The following is a 21,073-nucleotide window of genomic DNA, read 5'->3' on the forward strand; positions in this document are numbered from 1 at the left end:
GACTGGAGGATAAGAACATGACAGCTCTTCCTACGCCACTCAAGATAGCATACTTTTGAAATTCTAATTTAAGATTCGTAATACACTGTTTCCATAGAAATTTATGCAAATTTTGATACAGCCAAAAAATAATCTTTTATGGAACTGTCTTTGACACAGCGCTCTGACATGCGATAATGTGATGAAGCATCCACCAAAGGCTTGCTGTCCCACTTACAAGAGCAGTTCTGTGATGGGAGATTGCTTTAAAAAACCCACAGCAAGGGCACGTAGGCTTGTGTTACATAAACAGCTGAGACTCAGCCCCACAGCATGGGCACAGGCAGTAAAATCTGCAGTACTGTGGGGTACACAGTCCCACTTACAAAGTCACATTACTAGCATTCATTTCCCTTTTAGTTGAGCCTCAGACTTATTTTTTGTTAAACCAGGTTAATTTAATTATTTTAAATTATTTTTGCTAGGATAATGCAGATGTTTTATTTTGAAATCACGTGATCATTTGTAGCAGGCACAATTAGAAATTTAATCATGTCTTTACTACGTAGGCATTTTCTGTGTGATAAGCAAGAATAATATATGTTTCCCATCAAGAGAGGAATTATCAGATTGACAAACAAGGTGGCAAAACTGTTTGGAAGGCTACATGTCTAAGCATGGATTACAGCTACCTTGGGTGTGGGGTTTGCATTGTATTGCTGATAGTATAGAATGTCTTGAAAACTACAGCCAATCTTTAGGACATCCCTTTTTTTGCACTGGAACAAATGAGCCACATAGCTATTTTTTTATAGCAAAGCAAGAAGAAGAAGAACTAATCCAAACATGCAGAAAACTTTCATAGAAAAAAAGATGGGCAAACCCATACTTTCTAAGCAGCTAGAATGAAACTCAATGTAGAACTTGGTCTGGGACTTGGTCTTCAGAGTAGCGTAGCAGTGCAGGAACTCTATCTCCCCTTGGGAATCTGTGTATTTGGAGTCTAGGAAAGAGGAAGGGAAAGTAATGTCACTTTCAGTAGGAGATAAAGAGAGGGCATTTTTGAGTGGACTCTTAAAGAACTGGCTTTTTCTCTCAGCATATACAAAGCAATGGATTCTGTATCCAAGGTGAAGATGGCACACATGCACCCAACCTGACTGACCGTTCTTGGAAACAAACTGTGAGGTGACTCCCACTTCAAAGGTGGCAAACACAGGACTGTGGTCACTTGTCATGATGTCAGTGGTGCAGCCTGCCAGGAGAAAGGGAGGATGGTTACTGCCCTGCTCCAGGGAGATCACTGTCAAAGAAATATTATTCTGTAATTTTCCAGAAAACATAACAGTCTCTCTGGTAACTGTCTCTAGTCAAAAGTGTTCCTCTACATAAACTCATGTCAGTACACATGAATGTAACTCTTCTGTCAGAATACAGAAAGATTTGATTAAGGGACACCATTTTACTGTATTGTTTTGTAGATGACTGTCAATGTTAGATTCCTGCAGTAGAAAAAGCCCTTACAGGCTTCCTGGTTACCTCTGCAACACACACAGCTAATTATAGCACTAATGTCAGGAGATCACACAAGAATACACTGGTGCTGCTTCAGTGCTACAAAGCAACTCCTGGCTCAAAGTTAACAGTGGGTGAGCAAGGCCTGATTGGATCTAAACACACACTGAGTTCCAGCAAACCCAGTCATTCCAGAGAGTCCTATTCAACCCCACACCTCAGCATCATGGGCTTTGTGATCAGATCAGCCTGCTTTATCCCTGAGAAACTTTCACAGCCCTGCTCCCAGTCCACCCATAGGAAACCATTAACAGCATACTCAGATGCTCAGTCCTACATATAGTTGATGACATTTCAGGAACTGGTATTTGAGTATTTTATTAAACAGGTTTTGTGGGCTTTTTCTCTTCCCTGCACTGCACTTTAGTGATGCTTCTCAGCAGGAATGGGAACAGGCTCTTGGTACTACACAGTTCTTCTGGAATATGATTTGATACAAGAGATGTGTTTGCAGCTTCAGTCTCTGCCAACTGGACTGTGCACGCAGGGTCTGTCCTGCTGGTGCTCACTGTCAGGAGTTCCTGGTAGTGACTGCACAGGAAAAGTGGTGGTTGCTGCCAAGAAATAACTGGTGTAAAGTGATCCTACAGCATGGTCTAAAGTTGGACAGCTGCAACTGTCCAGGTGGTGTTCTGCATATAAAAGAATAACAGAATGAATTCCCAGCCCTGTAAGGTTACAGGCAGAGAGAGTTTGGCTCCCTTCTGCCTCGTTTAACATCAGGTCCCTCTATGCTGAGTGCCTGGCAGTGCAGGGAGATCCTACAGACTCTGTTCTGAATCATTTCCGTTTCAGACTGGTTGCCTTGCTATTGACAATCTGTTCTCCACCCACCATAGGACTGACACACAACGTGCACCATGGGGTAGGATTTCCAGAGCACTCGATCACACCAGGATGGCAAATTGTACTTCATCTGCAAACCAAAGGAGAAGTAATGTCAAGAAGAATGGAAAGGGCCAGTTCACAAAAGAACAGGAAATTCATTCACCCAAGCACCATATATTTGTGTCAAGTCTTTTTGTTTGTATTGACTCCTTTCAAAACACTACAAGGGCAGAAAACAGAGAGATTGGTTTAGGTCACTTTGTTCTGCAGGAGTTGCTGTCACAGCTCTGCTATATACCTCTGAAGGGAAATCAGTTTTAACCTACCCCTGTAGCTTTTTGCTTGGTGTAAACATACTTCTCCCGCGTGCCTCTCTCAAAGCGGTAGGTTGGAGCAAAAGTAATCTCCTCTTCCTCTAAAACAGGGAAAGAGCTCGGTTACAGCTTGGCCATTGGGAACCCTCACCTGGGCAACAGAGCCACTGCCCTCTACACCCTGCCCCATGCTGGGGCTGGCAGATAACACTGGTGGATGTAGCAGAGGAACCTGCCAGCCAGTACAGGATCTCACCGAACTGCAGGAACACCTTTTGGTCTCTTCTCTCGAGGAGAAGCTGGTCGAAAGCCAGCAGCTCCGGATACTGCTGCTGCCTGATCTTCTGGATAATATTCTCTGCTTCCTGCCAACAGGGAAACAGCAGAGCTGCAGATGATGCAAAACTTCTTATAAATACTCCCTTCACAGGTTAACTGGTGAGTGCTCCTGAACTGTTTGACAGAGCTGTAGGCCCTGCCACTTCCCTGTCCTTCCCTTCACTGAAAAGCCCCAGTTTTTTTTGTGTGGCTGAATATTTGTCTTTTAAAACAGGTATTGAAATGCCCACACATCCCCTACACAAGAACACACACACAACCACATGCACATTGACACCGAGCTTGGTGTTTTCTCCCACATACTGAAACCTATCCAGTATTTATGAGGGCTTTCCTGTTCCTGAAGGCCTCTTTGAGCCATTCCAAGCTCACCAACCAGAGCAGAAAGGCAATCTCTGATTGAACCATTCAGGGACAGATGCTTGTTCACAGTGGGAAAGAAAAGTTGGGAGGTTTGGGGAACCGAGGTTGCCTGAAGCAGCAAAGTGTGCCAGATGGCATTCCTGGGTCCATTAATCCTTGGAGAGGGCAAAGGGGATTTCCTTACTCTCCTTCAACTGGGGCCATACTCATGCCCTGGGGATCCCTTCTGTCTCCCCTCTTTTTGCCATGTTGCCCTAGATTGGAAGAAGAGAGCACTCCTATAGCAATAGAGCGTGCTGTCCCTGCAGGGCTTCCTGCAGCGTCCCGCACCGTCGGGGGCTGTTCCACACGGTAGTTCAAGTCTCCCAACCAGAAAAGATGAGTAAAGCGATGAGTGATGTTAAATGGACTCAGTTTCTTATCTCCCAGAGTCAGGAAGCGCAGGATGTTCGTGTAGTTCTGGTTGCGTCTGTCAAGACAAGAAAACATCTGCCTGACATCCTAAATTGCCGTGTAATTTCCAAATGCCTGGGATGGCAGAGGCTGCAGCTTTACCAGGATGGAGCTAATCCAACTCAGAGCTACAGAGGAGCAGATCAGAAACTGAGAACTTGCCACCCCAGCAGACAGGCCCAGGGAATGTGCTCCTGAAGCCACTTCTGCCTTCTGGGGCTGTGCTTTTCTGAGCTACATGTCCTAGAAACCCAGCATTAGATTGTTTCCTTCACATTTCAGCAGCAAACACATAACTAGATTTTGGCAGCTTTTCCAGGCCCTGAGGAATCCTTCAGTAGAAGTTAACTTTATCAGTAGCAAAGACCCTGTGCAGAAATCCCACACCGTCTGTTTCCTGGACTGGGAAAGATGACAAGGCCAAACTCTTCATTTCAAGTCCAGTTCACTTTCAAAACCACTCCTTCCAACTGCTCCAGCTCCTCCCAGTGTGGGCACTGATTTCCCAGTGGTGTCAGGATCTTTGCCTTCCAGTCCTATGCTGACCAGAACCTGCCTAATCCACAAACACTTATTTCACAGCTGGGTATAGAGAATTAGTCACCGCGGGGATATTCCTGTTCTACACCTCCCTCCTTGTATTCCTGAGGGATCTTTCTCAGCTGTGTCCTAGGGCTCACAGCACTGCCTACATTGAGAAGGAAGACAGTCCCCTTCAGCACATTATTTTGGGATGGGAAAAGCCTTCCTACATTTCTCCAAAACATTGTAGATCATGGAACTGTTTTCCTCATGCAGTGGGTTTTCATGACAGGTCATGCAAGTGTTGTGCGAGACTTTTATGCTTGGCACTGAAATAATTTCGCTATCCATTTGCCCTGCACCCAAGTGATATGGCCACATAGCAGAAGTCCCTTGTTTAAATGCCTTCCCAGGGGACAGTAAACAAATTTTTTTATGGTCAGGAAAACATGTTTGTTTCTATCTGGTGGGCTGTCCTTCCAAATATGGCCCAGAGAATTTCACCCTGGCTCAACAGCCATTTTTGAGAGGGGTGGATGTATCTTACCTGTGTTTCTTTTCACTTCCTGAAGTCAAATGGCTGTTAACAAACCCAAAGGAGGTTCCATTAAACATGAATGACACCCCCACTGCTCCTTTATTACCTGGTAAAAGGGAAGCAAAAAATGACAAAAAATTAATCCACCTCCAGGCTGAGTCTAGCAAAGATAATAAAGCACCTAGCACACGTGAAGTAAAGTGGAGGATGGAGAAGAGAAACTGACTTAATCAACACAGAAAAAAATTAGTGCATACAGCACAGATTGTCAGAAGAAATTTTTAAGGGTGCTGAAAAATTAGTTGAAGGGACATCAGTGCAACTTCCTTGTGAAACCCAAGAAAAAGCAATCCAATAGCCAGTCAAAAGTGTTTGCTGGGAATATAAATGTATATATGTGTGTGTGTGCTAAGTATACACCCAAATAGATTTCCTCTCTTACAGGGTAAAACACAACCAGTACTAGTGGGATATAACTTTAGGAGTGTCACATAAATGTTGCCCAAGGAGTGTTGTAGAAGAAGAGCTGTTCCTTGTGGGCTGAGCAGATCGCAGCTGCCTGGGCAGGCCCTGCCCGTGCCTCACCCAGCGTGTTTGCAATGCCTGTCTTCACATTGGCTGTGCAGATGTGACTGATGCGGTTCTCATGTTCTGGCTTGGCCAGGACAACGATCCTGATGTTCCAGAGGGTATGGATGGCTATCTGCAGGAATGGGAAGGGTAGAGGTTATATTTCTGCAAATACTTGCCGAGCTGCACTGTGGCTGCAGCATTCTTGACTCCTTCGATAGCACTGCTACAGAAATTTTCTTCCTGTGCTCAGGATATATTTCTAATAATTTTAATCAATGCTGCAACCTTGCTATTTTCTAGTCCTCTTTTCTAGTTAATCTTTGGATTATCTTGCTTGAACAAAATAGTTTCCCAATCACCATGAGAGTTAGCTTTCCAGATATGCTTAGATTTGTTTCTTGACATCACTGAAACCCAGGAATGTCCAAACCTGGTGTTAATAAGGTTCAAGTTTCTCTTATGACTCTGCTTGTGTACTGTTACATCCTACTTTGAAAGTGCAATAGCCTAGGATGAGATCTAGGCTCCAACTGGCTCAGGAAATTTAACAGGCTTCTCCTTTTTGAAAGTCAAAATAACACCAGCACTCGACCTGAGTGCTCAACATCTCCCCTTGCTCCTAGGCTGGCAGGGTCCCTGCTTTGGCCAGAGGGGTCACTGTCCATAGCAACAGGCCCATCTAGCCAGCTCCAGGGGGGCATCTTGTGGAGCCCACAGACATAGTCAGTTCATTCTCCTTCACCCAAATGCAATGAAAATAAAGGGAGGAGGTACAGGCAAAATCTCACTTATTCCCATCTCTTTTATTTGTACATCATGTACACCCTCATCTCCTGAGTTCCATGCAATAGCTAGAATAACCCCTCACCACTTTGAAGCTGATACTGGTGATTTCCTGCAGAGATTGCCTTAGGGTCTCCAGCCATTCCTTCTCCCCCTGGGGATCCTCCTGGGTGCCAATCACATAGATGTCATGAGGGATGTAGTCAGCAGTGTCATCACGAGTCCTCCCCTGCCCCTTGGAGAGGAACCAGGAGGTGATTTTCTTTGGGGCTGGGGCTGCACCTTTTATTAATACATCAAACACCAAAGGAAGTTAGAGCATGTTTGTCAAAACCAGGATGAAGATAACACACGGGGACAGAAATTATGGGCTTCGTATCTCATATCACTTTTGTATCACCCAGGGCACACTATTCTAAGATGACAATGCTGTTACCCCCACCTGGGTCACTGAGAAAGAAGTGATTCTGCTTTGACCACCTTCCTCCTGTTGATCAGTTTTCCAAGGCCAAGGCTAGCCAGAAGTAAAGGCAGAGAGCTGTACTCCTCCTGGCCTACCATTGCCTTGACCTTATTCCTGAAGGATGGCCAAACACAGACAGCTCAGCTCACAGCAGCTGAACCAGGCTTCTGTCCCAAAAGGGAGAAAAATAACCTATATTTAACTGTCCTCAGCCACACCTTGTCCCCTTCTATAAGTACCACAGGCACTCAGCTGTCTTCTGAGGCTGGACATGAACTGTCCCTAGTTAAATGAGAGCAGCTGATGTGCAGTTTTGTCGCAGCACACCTCACAGCATATGTGGCAGTTGAGATGGCCATGATATACAGACTATCACCATACATTTTTGGAAATCTTCAACCTATACGGAGTAACATCACAGCACTTCAGAAGGCTGCATCTGCCCTTCTTGTTCTTTAGCCCAGCCTTTTATCACCTCATGTTCATGCATGGCACCTGTGTGCCCTCTGTTCCCTTTGGTGGTTGGTCAGTGCACCTGGGCACTCCTTGGCTCATTGCTGTCAGTGCTGCTCACCTGCTTCTCACAGCTGTGCCCATTGGGGATGAGGCTTGGCATAGCCCCACTCCCAATCACCACAAACTGTGTACCTACACAGTTTGTGGAATTGCTCCTGTCCTTTCTGCAAGGTGGATGATGATGTGCACTGGTGCACCAGCTTTGTGTCAGCCACAGTTCCCTGTCACTTGAGCAATCCTTCAGAACCCAACAGAGAGTCTGGAGCTTGTCATGCCAGCTGAGCACACCTTTAGGCAGTGTTTGAAGGAGTGCCCATGGCAGAAGGGAGCCCATACCCATATTCCAGGTGCCAATGAAGATGGTGATCATATCAGGCTCTGGTTGCTCTGAGTGTTTATTCTTCATCTGCTGTAAAAGCTGGCAGAACCCTTCTCTCTTCTAGATAGGGAAGAGCAAAGAAAATTAATGAGATACTTAACTCCTCTGACATGACCTCTTGAAAAACCTGCTGAACCAGGAAATTCCCAGCACACTTGAAGGGCAGATTAGCTCTGCACTATTCTGAAACCTTCCAAGAGGCTGCCTTTCCTGTGGTGCTTTTTTAGGCATTTAGCTTGTGCATTGCTTTAACAAATGCTGAGCTGGTCAGAAAAAAAATCTTTTATTCCCTCTTTGTCTGTAAGAACCTTTTCACAGTGGCCATCTTGACTCCTTGCTTCTCCTCGGTGCTTGTTCTGTCCTCCTGCCTCAGTGGCAGCAGTCCAGTATCTCTCCCTTTAGACAGTATACTTGCTCATTTTCTGGATGTTTCCAGAACAAAGGAGAAAATTATTTTTTACAAAGACAACTACTGTCCTTCAACAGTTCTACTTTTCTACCAAGGAATTTCTACCAAGGAATGCCCCATGTTCCACTTCCACCTGGGCACCTGCTCCAGGCTGGCAGGAAAGAAACACCATGTACATACCTTGGAATCAGAAAAAATATATTCCTTCCGCTGTGTTTTTTCTTTTTCTGTTTCCAGAACAATAACCAGCTTGTTTGGAAGCTTCTGGGACTTGATAAGCTGCAAGACTGAACACAGGCTGGGTGTCACAAGCTGCACTCACTGAAGTAAGGGTCCCACCGAAACAAACAGAACTCTGCTCAAAGGCTTGGGATTTACATGGTCTTTTCTGCCTGTCAGTTTGCCTTGCAGACCTGCATTTTAAAGTTGTTTAATCCTCTTCCCAATAGGAACAGATTTGGATTCCAAGTGAAGAGGACCCCCCAGAACTCTTCTGCTTGGAGCTCTTTTCCATCCCAAGCCTGGCACTGTGAAATGAAGCCTTAACTTTGTGCAGGCAACCCCCCTGTATCCCGAGCCAGCCTACATGTGTTCCTTCCCCATCTGTGAAAGAGGATGTAAGACCTCATTTGGTGGTAAAGGTGATTCCTTCCATCTAAAATAGCAGCTAATTATTATGAACACCAGGTGGAGAAAGCCATGCATGAAAGCTCATCTTTTCAATTACTGCCAGCAACAGGTTGATTTTCTAGCGGGAGAGAGCCCAAGGGTATAATCTACTCTCTCACAGATCTCTTTGTCTCAACTTCAGTGAGCTGCCTGTTCAGAAGGAAAACAGAAAAAAGGGAAGTTGTTGGAATCAGGCAATCACAGTCCAAACAGGCGTTGCTCATGATGAGAGATACTGATCTACATACAAAAAAATCAAGGGAAATTCACTGAAAAATGTTACTGAAACTGAGTGTCTGGGATGGCTCTTTACCAGACACTCAAAATAGCTTTTTACCATCAAAAATCATCACAGAAGTCAGCATGTTCTTTTTTTCAAGTGGCATTGCTTTTCAGAAGAAAAATGGTTCTATTGCAATCAGCTCTATCGGGAATCTTCTACCAAAACCTGGTCCCTTGCAGTGCTGATTCCAGTGTCTTCATTTAGACCTGGAGATTGGGTCTAAAACAATCTGTGAAAGCTGGTTATCCTACTACAGAGATGTCTGTGTCTTGCTGACTGGTGCTCATGCAGCACCCAGGACCTAGCAGAATTCCCAGAGCCTAGTTCAGCATTTGTGACATTAAGCTGACATCTTACTTTTCTTGTGGGTATAAAATTTGTCTTCTGGACCATCCTTAGATCTCTTGATAATCAGTTTTCCCATTTCCACATCCACTTTGAGTTGGATTTTTGAGAAAATTCCTAGGGAGTCAGTTTTCACCTAGTGGAATACAGAGAGGTTTTCCATGAGGGACCTTCTACACTTCAGTCACATGTATTACAAATGCAGCACTTCCCTTAATTCCTGGATGCATATCATTATGCCAGTCTCACCAGACATCTCTTAGGCATTTTCATGGTGCCAAACAGCACCCAGGAATAGCTGTTATCTCTGTGGCAGCAGAGCAAACTTCCCAGGAGCTGAGATACTGACATAAATCTGCATTACTGTCCTTCCACATTATGATCAGCATCATTAAAGGAGTAAATTTACCTCAAAAGTGACAGGGGGGATAAGGGAGCGCCGGTGTGTTGAATCAGGACCTTCAATCAACAGTGTTTTCACCTGTAAAATAATTATGTCATTTATTGCTTGGTGATTCTGCACTACACTGAGAGTAATGAAATCAGAACAAAGAAATCTTACTGTGGCAGAGCACTGCACTGATGATGAACAAGAAACAAATTAGAGGCAAAGGAGGACAAGAAGATGATATAAAATAGCTTGAAAACTGTACCTTTTCTTCAATAGAAGACAGCAAAGAAATCAGCTGGTTGAGTTTCAATACAATATTGACTGGATTCGCTTCACCAAGCATCTGAAACCGCAGCACAGGAACAAAAAGAGAGAGGGAGATGGGTGATTACCAAGCCCACAAAGCACAGCCTGGAGTGCAGTCCCAGGAATATCTCTCACAGGCCAAGGAGCAGCACTTGTACCTTTGCCACTCTGATCTACAGCAGGCACCACAAGAACACAGAACATGCAGAAGTGTGGGAGGCTGGAAGGACAAATCTGCAAACCTGTTCCATAGGGTCAAGGCAGCAGGCCGTGCATGGGAGTCTGCTTGCTGCTGGGGGCAAGCTCACATGACCAGGCCTGGGGCTCAGCAGAATCCAGAAGTCCTGGACTTTTGGTTTTCTGGCAGGGAGAGGAAAGTCATGGGGACTTAAGTGGGCTTGGGAAAAGGAAGGATGTGGCAGTGAAACATCCTGGAGTGAGGTTTATGGAAAAAGAAGTGTGCAGTGCCAGCCCACATTCTGAGGGAGGATGGGGAGGTAGGAGTCCTCAGGCAGTTGGTGGCATTTTCCTCTAGGACAGGAAGGGGGAGCAGGTGGAGAGGACTATGGAATAAGTGAAACTGCGGGACAGAACTCACTTTGTGCCCTCTGCACTGCAGCAGAATGAGGCTAAAGAGAATAGATGTTGTGTGTGCCCACCTGCACCCCACTGGCCATGGCTGCACACCAGAGCCATCCCTGCCCCCACTGACAGCCACCCACACATCTGTCCTGCTCTTCCCACCGCCCAGCCCCCTTACCTGGGAGCGCTGGTGGGTACCGGGATGCAGCTGCTGCTCAAACACCTTCTGGATGGACTCCAGAGATGGGAGAGTCCTCGAGGCCTCACTGGGAACACAGACACGGCACAAGTCTAAGGCTGTGGCCGGCTCCCTGGCTCTGTTCACACTTGGACAAAGCCTCACAGACAAGATGACAGGCACATGTTCACAACGGGCACATATCCACACTGGGCCTGCCCTCATCATGTGCCCTCTGAGCTGTGGGATGCGTGATGGGAGCAAATCCCAGCTGCTTGTTGATATGGTCAGCAGGGCAGTGTGAGTCATGCAGCTGACTTTGCCTTGCAAAGCTGGAACATGGCTGCTCCTTGGGTTTTGCTTTGGAGATTCTAACTTCCTAAATCGCCCCAGAAAGGTATCCCAGTCTGGGCAAAACCTGAAGATATGGTGTACAAGCAGCATCAACCCAACTATGCCAACTCATAGATCCAAGTGCACTCAAATGCCTCAGAGCCCAGCTCAGTCTGGTGCCTCTGAATGCTGCAGCTGTGGGAGCAGCTCAGTTCTGTACAGGACCTGTGCAGCTGCTATGGTTGCTGAGGGCAATGCTGGGGACTCAGTATGAAGAGGAAACCAATTCACAGATATTTCATCTCACATGACAACGAGGGGGCAGGCGCAGCAAGGGGGTGGAAGAGGCAGCCCTTGATCTCCTGAGCAGAACCATTTACAGGTAACAATGACATTCCTCCAGCGCTTCCCAATGAGATTCCACAGGATGCTCATTTGTTGAAACACTGCTATGTGAATTTGGCACAGAAGCTGCATGCTGATAATGACAAGACTTATCCAGGAAAGAGCAGCCAGGGAGCACAGGTCAAAAGGAAGGTGATGGTGGTGAGCAGCACTAGGATGCTTGCACTGTGTCTAGTCAACTGTGGATATTAATGATTTCCCTCACTTTCCTAAGTCTGAATGGACTGGATTTTATTCCATCTTTTTAAGGGAAAGTGCTTCAAAGCAAAAGCATGCCTGCCTGAAGATATTTCTCTAGATGCTGAACCAAGGATGACTAATTGCCTAAATTAAACATTCATGTTTGACATTTCAGTCTGAAAGACTTGCCGTGGCACACACAGGAGTACAAGGCACATGTAGGAATCTGGTTCAGCTAATTTTATTTCTCCAATGCCATTGTTCATCTCTGGATCACCTAGGGCCAGTGTCACTGCAAACAGTTTTGGCCCCAAACCCAAGAGTCCCATTGATTTCTGCAGCCATGGAGTCAGACCCCAGGAGGCTGCAAGCAGTTGCAGGAACATTGGGAGAAGTTTAGTTTGAGAAGAGTGGAAGGATATTTACTGTGATGTGCAGGGCATCTCTTGAAAACACAGCAGCAGCTGTTTGAAGCAACTCAGGAGTGATTTCACATGGGAAAACTGCCCTCTGTTCACAGTGCAACATGTAGGCTGTGTGTGAGGAGGAGGAGGAACAGCTCCTGTGGGCGTTCAAGCCCACTAAAACCACAGGGTGGTTTTAATTACATTTGTAACTTGTTTTCTTCTCTTGACAGTATAAGTACCTTTAGTATTGCATTGAAGTGTCAGAAGCCTGTGTGTCCACATGCAGTTTCACAAGTGCTGGTAATACAAGTGCTTGAAAAACTGCCTTAAAAACTCTATGTGCATATTATCTATTGAGGGAGAGTAAAGAAGAATATGCAGAGCAGCAACTGATGACCATATTGATGGCTTCTGACAATAGCAGATTGAATAGACCACTATTGGTGTTTTTCACTGGAAGTTGAACAAACCCCCTTGCACGGGTAGTCCCAGCTCTCTCTGAGTCACCTTTTCAGCAGCTGAAGGATTCCCCTGGCTAAGGAAACTCTTGTATGGCAACTTCTTTAGCATGGAATGCCTCACAAAAGTATCCATCAGCCTTACAGGTCTTGGTTTTGTTTGTATATTTCCAGTATGAGATCTGCCAGAGGGAGTGGCCTCTCCACAGGGTGGCTGTTCCTGGTCCCCCAGGCTCTAATAAGGAGATGTGCCCTGACACCCTTGGCCACTGCTAGCCCTAAAAGGTAGTAGTAGCAGAAGCAGCAGAGTTAAAACCAGCTTTCCCAGTCTCTGATGAACACTGGGGTCCAGGACTTGCTAAATTAATCAAGGACAAAGGGTGAGGGAAGAGCTCACAAACTTTGCACTCTGGTCTGCTGCACTTGAGCTTCTTGGCCAGATGTGCATCCTGCCCCTGCCCATGGGCAGTACCTGAACTGCCAAAGGCACAGTTCACAGTTGGTCCAGTTCCTCTCCCAGCCCCACTACTCACTATAAGCTCTTTCCTTCTGACCACTGAGCAGCTCCAGTACTGTCCCCTCTGCTTTGCTGACCTCAGCCGCCACCACAGCCTGGGGTCACAGCATGGGGCTGAGGAGCAAACAGCACTGGATGCTCCTTTCTCACAGTGCAGCATGGCTGAGCCTGACCCTGAGAGATGGCACCACTGAGCACTGCGAGGTGGGGGAAGCCAGAGCACAGATCATAAAACCCTCACATTCCCAGCAAGTCTTTGTGGCTCCCCAGCAGCTGGGCCAGCCCAGCCACAACAAGTCTGTGCTGCACACTCATAATCCTCAGCACTGCCTGGAAATTCTTGCTCCACTGCAAGAGCTCCACTGTGCTGATTAAAAACTCTGGGGGTTTTGTTTTGTTTTTTAACCTATTCTCAAATAGTGTGAAAATAATGGAATTGGACATTAAAAGAAGACACCAAGAAGTAGCCTAGGAATAACCTGTACTTTCAGCTGGAATTCCCTGCACAGCTGAAGGAAGCTCAGGGAAATAAAGACTAAATTTAGGGAATGCCACTGGTAAAATCTGAGTTTGGAAGTCACATAAGGGAGTGAAAGGAATGAGACAGATTTGTCTTTACAAACAAACTGTGGGTCTGCTGATAAATTAAACTAGATACTGAGAGATAAAAGAAACAATGGGAAGAATTCCACTGATTGATGAAAGGAATGAAAGGGATTTGTCTTTACAAACAAACTGTGCGTCTCCTGATAAATAAAGGTAGATACTGAGAGATGAAGGAAGCAATAGGAGGAACCATGAATTACATAAGAATTCCACTGATTGACACAAGGAAAAGAAAAGGGGGGGTATATATTAGAAGGGGGTCTGTATTAATTGATTTGGGAAGTCTGTACCTCTCAAGTACCTCAGCCAATGGGGAAAGAGAGAGGGAAATGCGGTCGGGAAATTAGGATAAAAAGGAGACTGTGTCCTCTAACAATTTGAGAGACCTCAGGGGAATGCCCCATGGCCTCTCCCTTTATTCAAATAAAGTAACAGGACTCCTCTGTTTCCTTTTTGGACATAAACCTCTGGTGTTTGTGGATTCATTTTCTTGACTGAAGTAATCTTAAACCCTAGACAGCCTCAGAGATTTAGTGTAAAACAGTAGGATACCCAAGCATCTGATTATTAGCCAGGTGAAGGTAAACAAGTAGTTTGGTTGGATGGTAGAGATCCACAAGACATTGTGAATAGAGGGGGAGAGGCTCCTCAGTGTCTGACAGGCACTGAAGGAGACACAGCCTGCAATACTGGAATGTCATGGCAAAATTCAGAAGGCAGCTCCAACAAACAAAAATAATGCAGGTATGGGAAGAAAATGCTGGGGTAGAACTGCATGAGGACATGCATTTCCATAGCTATGTTAAGTCACCAGAAGGACAGAGGGCAAGCCCTTGTCCTTTGCTGGGTTTGTGATGGTGAAGTGTCCTGTCTTGGGGATGGTTTTTATCCCATATCCTCTTTTGTTTATTTTTGATTTTGTTTTTTTTTTTTTGTACTGTGTCCGGGGTGGTTGCAGCCCTCTCCCTAAAGTGTTTTTGCTACACTTGTTTGCCACCCCAGGTGTGCTGCCTCTGCCGTTCCAGCCGCCGCCCCGAGGTTCCTGCTGCAGCCATTTCGCCGTCCGGAGGGCACCGGCCCGGCTGCCCCTGCGGGGCTGCAAGGGAAGCCCCTTTTCCCTCTCTCCCGCCATCACCCACGGGCAGAGCGGCGGCCACAGCGCCCCCTGCAGGCGCGGGGCAATCATCGCCCCTGCCCTGCCCGGCCGGGAGCCACCAGCGCCCCTGCTGGCTGTGACCGGAACTGCACCGAAGGGAAAGTGCCTGTGGCCGAGAGAAGGCTGGTACTGGGTTTCTATTTTTGTTTGTTGTTGCTGCTGTTGTTGTCCTTAGCTTGTCTTGTTATATATATAAAAAGAATATGTAAGAAAAAAATATATATATTCTAGTAAAGAACTGTTATTCCTTTTCTCGTATGATTTGAATGAATTTGAATGGAAGGGGATCATATTTTCCATTCTAAGGGAGGTTCTCACCTTCCTTGGCAGACACCTGTCTTTCAAACCATGACATGTCCCTACATTCAGCAGGCTTCCACCAGCAGCGGAACTCATCCAGCTCTGCTTGAGGATGTCAGTTTGCAATGTCTAGTCACCAGAAATACTACAGAAAATCCAGAAATCTTAAAGATGTCCTGGCAGTTGAGTGAATTATAGCCTTGCTGCATTTCCTTTCTTTCATTTCTCCACATGCATTTATGAGGAATAGGGTTGTGAATCCCACATAAACTTAAGTAGAATAAGAAGTTGGAAATGGGAGAAACCAAATATCATTACAACAGCAGCACTGGAGGTATTTTAGTAACACAAGACTCTCACTTGTGATTTCATTCGATTTGAGCTTCCACTATTCTTAGCTGGCCACTTGGGTCTCCCCTCCCGTGTGTGTAGAGAAGCAAAACACTCAGGCAGGGTGCAGAAGGGCACCTCTTGGAACAATCTGTCCTCAGTCCTCACAGGGGCTTGTCTGTGGGCACCTGGCTTCTAGGAGAACAGGATCAAGCCAGCAGCACAACTAGCCTCACCTGTGCATACACCAGAGAGAAGGGTATTGCAAGCCATGGAGAGAAGTGTGGAAATACATGCCCTCTGCTACAGAGTGCTCCAAGAGCTCTGCACAAGTTTGGGTGGTCCCTTTGATTACAGTCAGCAAGGGGGAAATAACATCCTTCCACCAGAGAAGGAGGGAGCTCTGCAATGTTCTAGCACCCTGTCAGAGTTTTTCTATTTGTGACATGGAAGGTCTACAAACAGGAATGGTAAAATTTGTAGACTCAAGAACAAGTCTAGGCTTGTTCCTTTTTTCATTTCAGCTGGCCTTCACCAACATCAGTGGAATCACTCCAAGTTCATAATGCATTAGTGGGAAGGAAAATCAGTGTTTAAAATCTAGTTATACACTAATTTGTGCTTGTTTCCATAAATGGCTTGTGCTTGACTATCCTGTGGGTGTCATTTATGCATTACCAAATTATGCAGTTAATCAGTTAGTGCTTTTTTTGTTTTGTTTCTTTCTAAACAAAGCATAAAATATAATACTCTGCTGTCTGAAACCACCTAGAAGAAAACTTGATTGTCAGAGCTGTCTCTTCTATATAGATTTCATATCTTTGGACCAGAATCACAGGTCATGACATCTAAATATACTAGTTTTGCGGGAAAGGCAATTTCCTGTGCCAGAAATGAGGGTTCTGAATGCATTCACATGGAACCTTTGTTAGACTACAGTGTTATGGCATTACACTCTGAAAACCAGCTTCTAGTTACCTGAAGAGTCCTTTGCAAAGAGCTGTAAGTAATTTCTTCAGTTGAGGAAGATTGCTTGAGCCAGTCTGCACCATCTCAAAGTCACTGATGATGTGAACTCGCAGGTAATCCTGGATGAGTTTAAGATGCTCATCAGAGACACTGTGAAGGAAACAGACAGGTCAAAAGCCAGCTCTTCTCTCTACTCCCAAATATCAAACAGCTTTCTTATTTTTCTCAAATTCCCACTGTTTACGCACATGGCTAATAAACCAAGTTCTCTCAGATATTACCCATCCTTTATATTAAAAAACTATACCTCAGTGGAGAAAGTGTATGGGTGATTTTAATAATTCAGAAATGTATTTTTTCTAGACAACAGCTGGACTGTAAACAGCAGTCAATGCACTGTTGATCTGATTCTGTTTTTTATTTGGTAGTATAAATGAGGAGTAATCTCGTTGAATCAAACAGATTCTCAGCTGTTCCAAACACAGAGGCCCAGCAAGCACGGAACTGGCCTGAAGGCTGGTTCAGCTGCTCTTCCTTACCTGCTTGTGTCCTGGTACTGCAGTCGCTGGAGTAGTGTCTCAGAAAGGGACAGTTTATTCACTTCTGCCACCCGTGAGTTTTCGGGGAGAGAACAGACCTCCTTTGTCTCACTGCTCGGCAGTGCCATGAGGATGTTGCGTGGGGGCAGGACAGGAGGTGTGGGTACCAGGTCTAGCAAGAAGGAAAGGAAAGGCACAGTCATTCCAGCACGGAAACCAGACATCTTGTCCCTCACCCCAGGCAGGGCAGAGCCCACCCTGTAGGGGCAGTCTTTGTAGAAACCATCTCTTCTGACAGGTCTGTGGAGGAATATCAGAGCTGGGAAGCTCAAGGCTCAGCACTGGGTCAGCTGTTATTTCCAGGGGTGGCAGTGGTGTGAGAGCAGTGGGATGAAGTGTCAGGCTTGAACCTCACATGCAGACAGCACATGCCTCTGCCTCTGCCGGCAGTGAACCTCACCCCAGCCAGTTTTGACTCTCACATCTGCAGAGCAGCTGTGAAGGTTAATTTGTTAAGTTGAATATAATGCTTAGAGAACATAGCTGAACCTCACCCATGTCATTCCCATTATCATGGGGATCTACTACTGAGGCAGAATGGATGGAGGGACATGATGGAAGGAGCACCAGAAACTGCTAACGGATAGAAGTGAATGGCAAAAGTAAACAAACGGAGATGAAGAAAATAGACCCCATGACCCAGTGCATAGGGGCTAAATATCCTGCCTTGTCTTGCGGGCATTGAGTTGGAAGGAAAAAGGATTTTCCTGCTGCTCATCATATCTCCCTCTCCTGGAAGAAGAGTGGGCTCATCTCCACTGATCCCAACCATGGTTACCTTTCTTTTCATACCAATTGCTCCAATACTTTGTTACACATGTTGTATTGTAGCTGGTTGAGTTGTGAAGTTTTGTTTGGTTATTTCCTAATGGTGGAATCTGCATTACAAAAAGACCCCTAGGACTGACCCACTGCTTCTGGGCCACTGCTGTGATTCAGAGCCACCACAGCACTGAGACATGGGTGGTTAATCTGCAGGGTACTCATCTTCCACCTCTGCAGTTTCACATCTAAGATGACCAGACATCTGTAGGCCCTACATGGCTCCACCATGATGGCACAAAGTGCCTTAACAAAACTAAATTCTGTACATAAGCAGCCCAGACCCAGTGCTAATCTCTCTTCATCTGAAGGCTCATAGTCTTGGATAGAATTTCATTCCCTGCTGCTTGCCTCTCTCTGTATTATTTTTGCTGTAGTTCCCTCCCCAGCCCTGAGAGCTGGAGACTCAGTACAACTGGCCAAAAGCCAGGAACATCTTTCCTGAGCAGCTTTGCAAAATTTTGTTCTATTTCTTCCAGAAAATTGCATACCAAAATCTTCCAGCTCCTGTTAGATATAACAGTGGATTCCATCAAAGAGTTACACAGACACTGGGTTGCACAGGCACATCAATCTGCCCTAGTTCACAGGGCCTGTCCGTGTGTCCCAGAGATTGTGTCCTTCAGACAAGTTTGATTGCAGTGCTTATCATTTCCAGACAGACATCACACAGGACAGGAAGGATGGCTCTGTGTACATGACCTTCCTCTGGGAGAACTATGACATATCCAAGGGGTGATCCAGGAAAAATCCAAGGGATTATCTGAGACCAGTGAGTGTCAGGAACCCACAGTGGCATTTGATATAAAATAGTTGGGATGATGCCAATCACACCTCTTCATTATACACCTGCCTCTGTACATGGAGTTAGACTGTCTGCCACTGCCGGAGCTGTGCCCTCTGCTTTTGACTGTCAAAAATGTCACCTAAAGCAGAGCAGAGCAGCTGAGGGCTTTCAGATGCCCCTCAGTAGCTGCAGGTGCATGGCACAGCAGAAAAATGTGCTTCAAGCCCCAAGGGAGCATCTGTGTTTTGAGAGAGGCCCTACAGATGCAGGACAAGGAGAGGGTGCAGAGGTTTGGAAGAAGGCTGGGCATAAAGAGTTGGAGTCCAGATAAGGACACCAGATTAACACAGAGGGTCTCAGTGTATTCCCTCCAGGTGCCATACCACAGGAGACATGAGGGTTCACTGCTGCAGGGCCTTGCCAGCTCAGGCCTCTCTATGCTCTGCTCTATTTTATGGCACAACATGTTCTAATCTCCTGCCTGCAGTGCATATCTCCAGTCAAGAGGTATGAGTCAAGGGTCTGCCTCACCAAGTCACATCATGGGTTTCTTACCAGTGTCCTCCTCCAGCTCATCAGCAGCCTCCTCCTCTTCCCGCGGCACTGGATATTTGAGGTGCCATACCAGACCCATGTTCTCCTTCTTGTAATAGTCTATCAGTTCCTCCAGGTTCTGAAAGTATTTCACAGGGACACCCTCTGATGCCTGAAACAAAACACAGAGGCAGTCATGGCATGGGATTTCCTACCACACAAACATTGCCCCTTGCAGAAGGAAATCAAAGCCATAGAGAGGGGAAAAAGCCACTGCTGCTGCCCAGAAGAGAACCTGCCCTGCTCTTGCTGCCCCTCTGACCACAGGCTCTATGCAGAACAAACAGAAACAGATAAGCTCACACATTCCAGCCAGAGTCAGCACAGACACCAACCTCAAAGAGTCACTGAAGCCAAATGGAAGAGCTCTCTCACTGTGTTCAGGGTGATTGGCTTCACAGCAAAGGAAGATTTTAAAATCAAATAATTCTCCAGAATTAATCTTTGTATTCTCTCTTTTACTGAGCATAAAGCCCCTAGACTGTTATATTTTGTGGTATCCAGGAAGAATTTTTCTGTGAAATTGAAAGGTAAACATGGCTAAATCCAGCATCTTAGCATCCCTTCCAGGATTCAAAGGCTCAGAACTGGGTTCAAATGAAACAAGGTGCCACCCACACAGAAATGCTGGGATGGAGGTTTAGAGAGTGGCAAGGACTGCAAATGTGCATGGCACGACACTGTGTGTGCCAGCTGAATTTTGTGACCAAACCTGTCTCAAGCACACCCTGGCCATTAATCTCAGCAAATGGTTACCCACAGAGACCAAACACAGGGATAAAGTTTTAGAGGTGTTCAGAGCCAAAGCTTCAGAGTAATTATATCCACACATTTGGCACAGTGACTCTGCCAGCAGGAACAGCTGCTATCCCTCTAGGGGCAGCTGCTCTGCCCCCTTGCTTCAACCACAGACCCTACCAAAGACAGACATGGTCTCTCATGGCTCAGTACAGACCTGAGGGAAAGGACCCTGCATCACCTTCCAAACTGCACTGAAGTGCCATCCAATCCCAAGGCTACAGCAACACACAGCCAAAGCTCTGATCCCTCTCCTTGGGGCACCCTCTTCCTGGCAGGGTGCTCCTTCTGGACAAAAGATTTTCCCACAGAAACCAAACCAAGAAGGCCCTGTCTTTATTTGCCATAAAAGATCAAGAAGTGGGGGCAGAATGGTAGAGAGCAATTGTTTTCCATCCCCACAAGGCTGTTGTTCTTGATTTAAAAGATCAACACTTGGAACTGCTCACAACTGGGCAATCTGAAGGAAGACCTGACCACCCCAATGGCAGGCTTGACTGGCACTGTTTTGCATGTATAAAACTAGATTTTGCATAGGAAACATGGTTAATTAGTAAGGAATTAAAGCTGTGACTCCAATTTGACATAACTTGTTACACAGACATTCTGCCTCTGACTAACAGGCAGGGTATTTAAATTTATTTTGGGATTGCAATGATTGCCAGTAAAAAGTAGCACATACAAAGTTTAAATACGTGTTTGAAAAAGCTTATTTACTTGCCATTCATCTTTGCTCAGTTTCTTATTCTCTGTGAACTTTTTTTGTTTGAAAGTCAATTGTAGAAAATCCAAGAAATTAAACAGGCAAAAACCACAGCAGAACACAGGAAAATGTCTTCAGTGAGTCCTAGCAGCAACAAGATTTCTTTTTAACTTCTCCTAAAGAATAAAATCTCAGGCCAGAAATTAGGACAGTGCTTTCAATAGTGAACTGCACTTGAAGTCATCAGTACCCTCAGGCCTGCCATTAAAAATACCTTTCATTTTTAGCTACACCTGAAGATCTTTAAAGACTCAGCAAGGC

The 21,073-nt window shown here is 45.8% G+C and overlaps 1 protein-coding gene across 7 annotated transcripts in view; it reads right to left on the reverse strand.

Annotated features, from left to right (window-relative positions):
* Positions 1–21,073, reverse strand: part of INPP5D (inositol polyphosphate-5-phosphatase D) — a 61,902-nt gene that overhangs the window by 7,785 nt on the left and 33,044 nt on the right. For all 7 annotated transcript variants that reach the window (XM_053952066.1, XM_053952068.1, XM_053952067.1 and 4 more), the window contains 18 exons: positions 19,213–19,363; positions 16,989–17,160; positions 16,459–16,599; positions 10,789–10,876; positions 9,985–10,065; positions 9,741–9,812; positions 9,344–9,467; positions 8,215–8,321; positions 7,583–7,685; positions 6,353–6,549; positions 5,497–5,614; positions 4,921–5,017; positions 3,729–3,867; positions 2,953–3,061; positions 2,709–2,797; positions 2,389–2,470; positions 1,145–1,234; positions 869–982 (listed from right to left, as the gene is read on the reverse strand). In XM_053952066.1, coding sequence (XP_053808041.1) covers positions 869–982; positions 1,145–1,234; positions 2,389–2,470; positions 2,709–2,797; positions 2,953–3,061; positions 3,729–3,867; positions 4,921–5,017; positions 5,497–5,614; positions 6,353–6,549; positions 7,583–7,685; positions 8,215–8,321; positions 9,344–9,467; positions 9,741–9,812; positions 9,985–10,065; positions 10,789–10,876; positions 16,459–16,599; positions 16,989–17,160; positions 19,213–19,363 — 2,074 coding nt within the window. The remainder of the gene's footprint in view (positions 1–868; positions 983–1,144; positions 1,235–2,388; positions 2,471–2,708; positions 2,798–2,952; positions 3,062–3,728; positions 3,868–4,920; positions 5,018–5,496; positions 5,615–6,352; positions 6,550–7,582; positions 7,686–8,214; positions 8,322–9,343; positions 9,468–9,740; positions 9,813–9,984; positions 10,066–10,788; positions 10,877–16,458; positions 16,600–16,988; positions 17,161–19,212; positions 19,364–21,073) is intronic.

This window comes from Vidua chalybeata, chromosome 10, assembly GCF_026979565.1.
Source record: "Vidua chalybeata isolate OUT-0048 chromosome 10, bVidCha1 merged haplotype, whole genome shotgun sequence".
In the NCBI taxonomy this organism is placed as follows: Eukaryota; Metazoa; Chordata; class Aves; order Passeriformes; family Viduidae; genus Vidua; species Vidua chalybeata.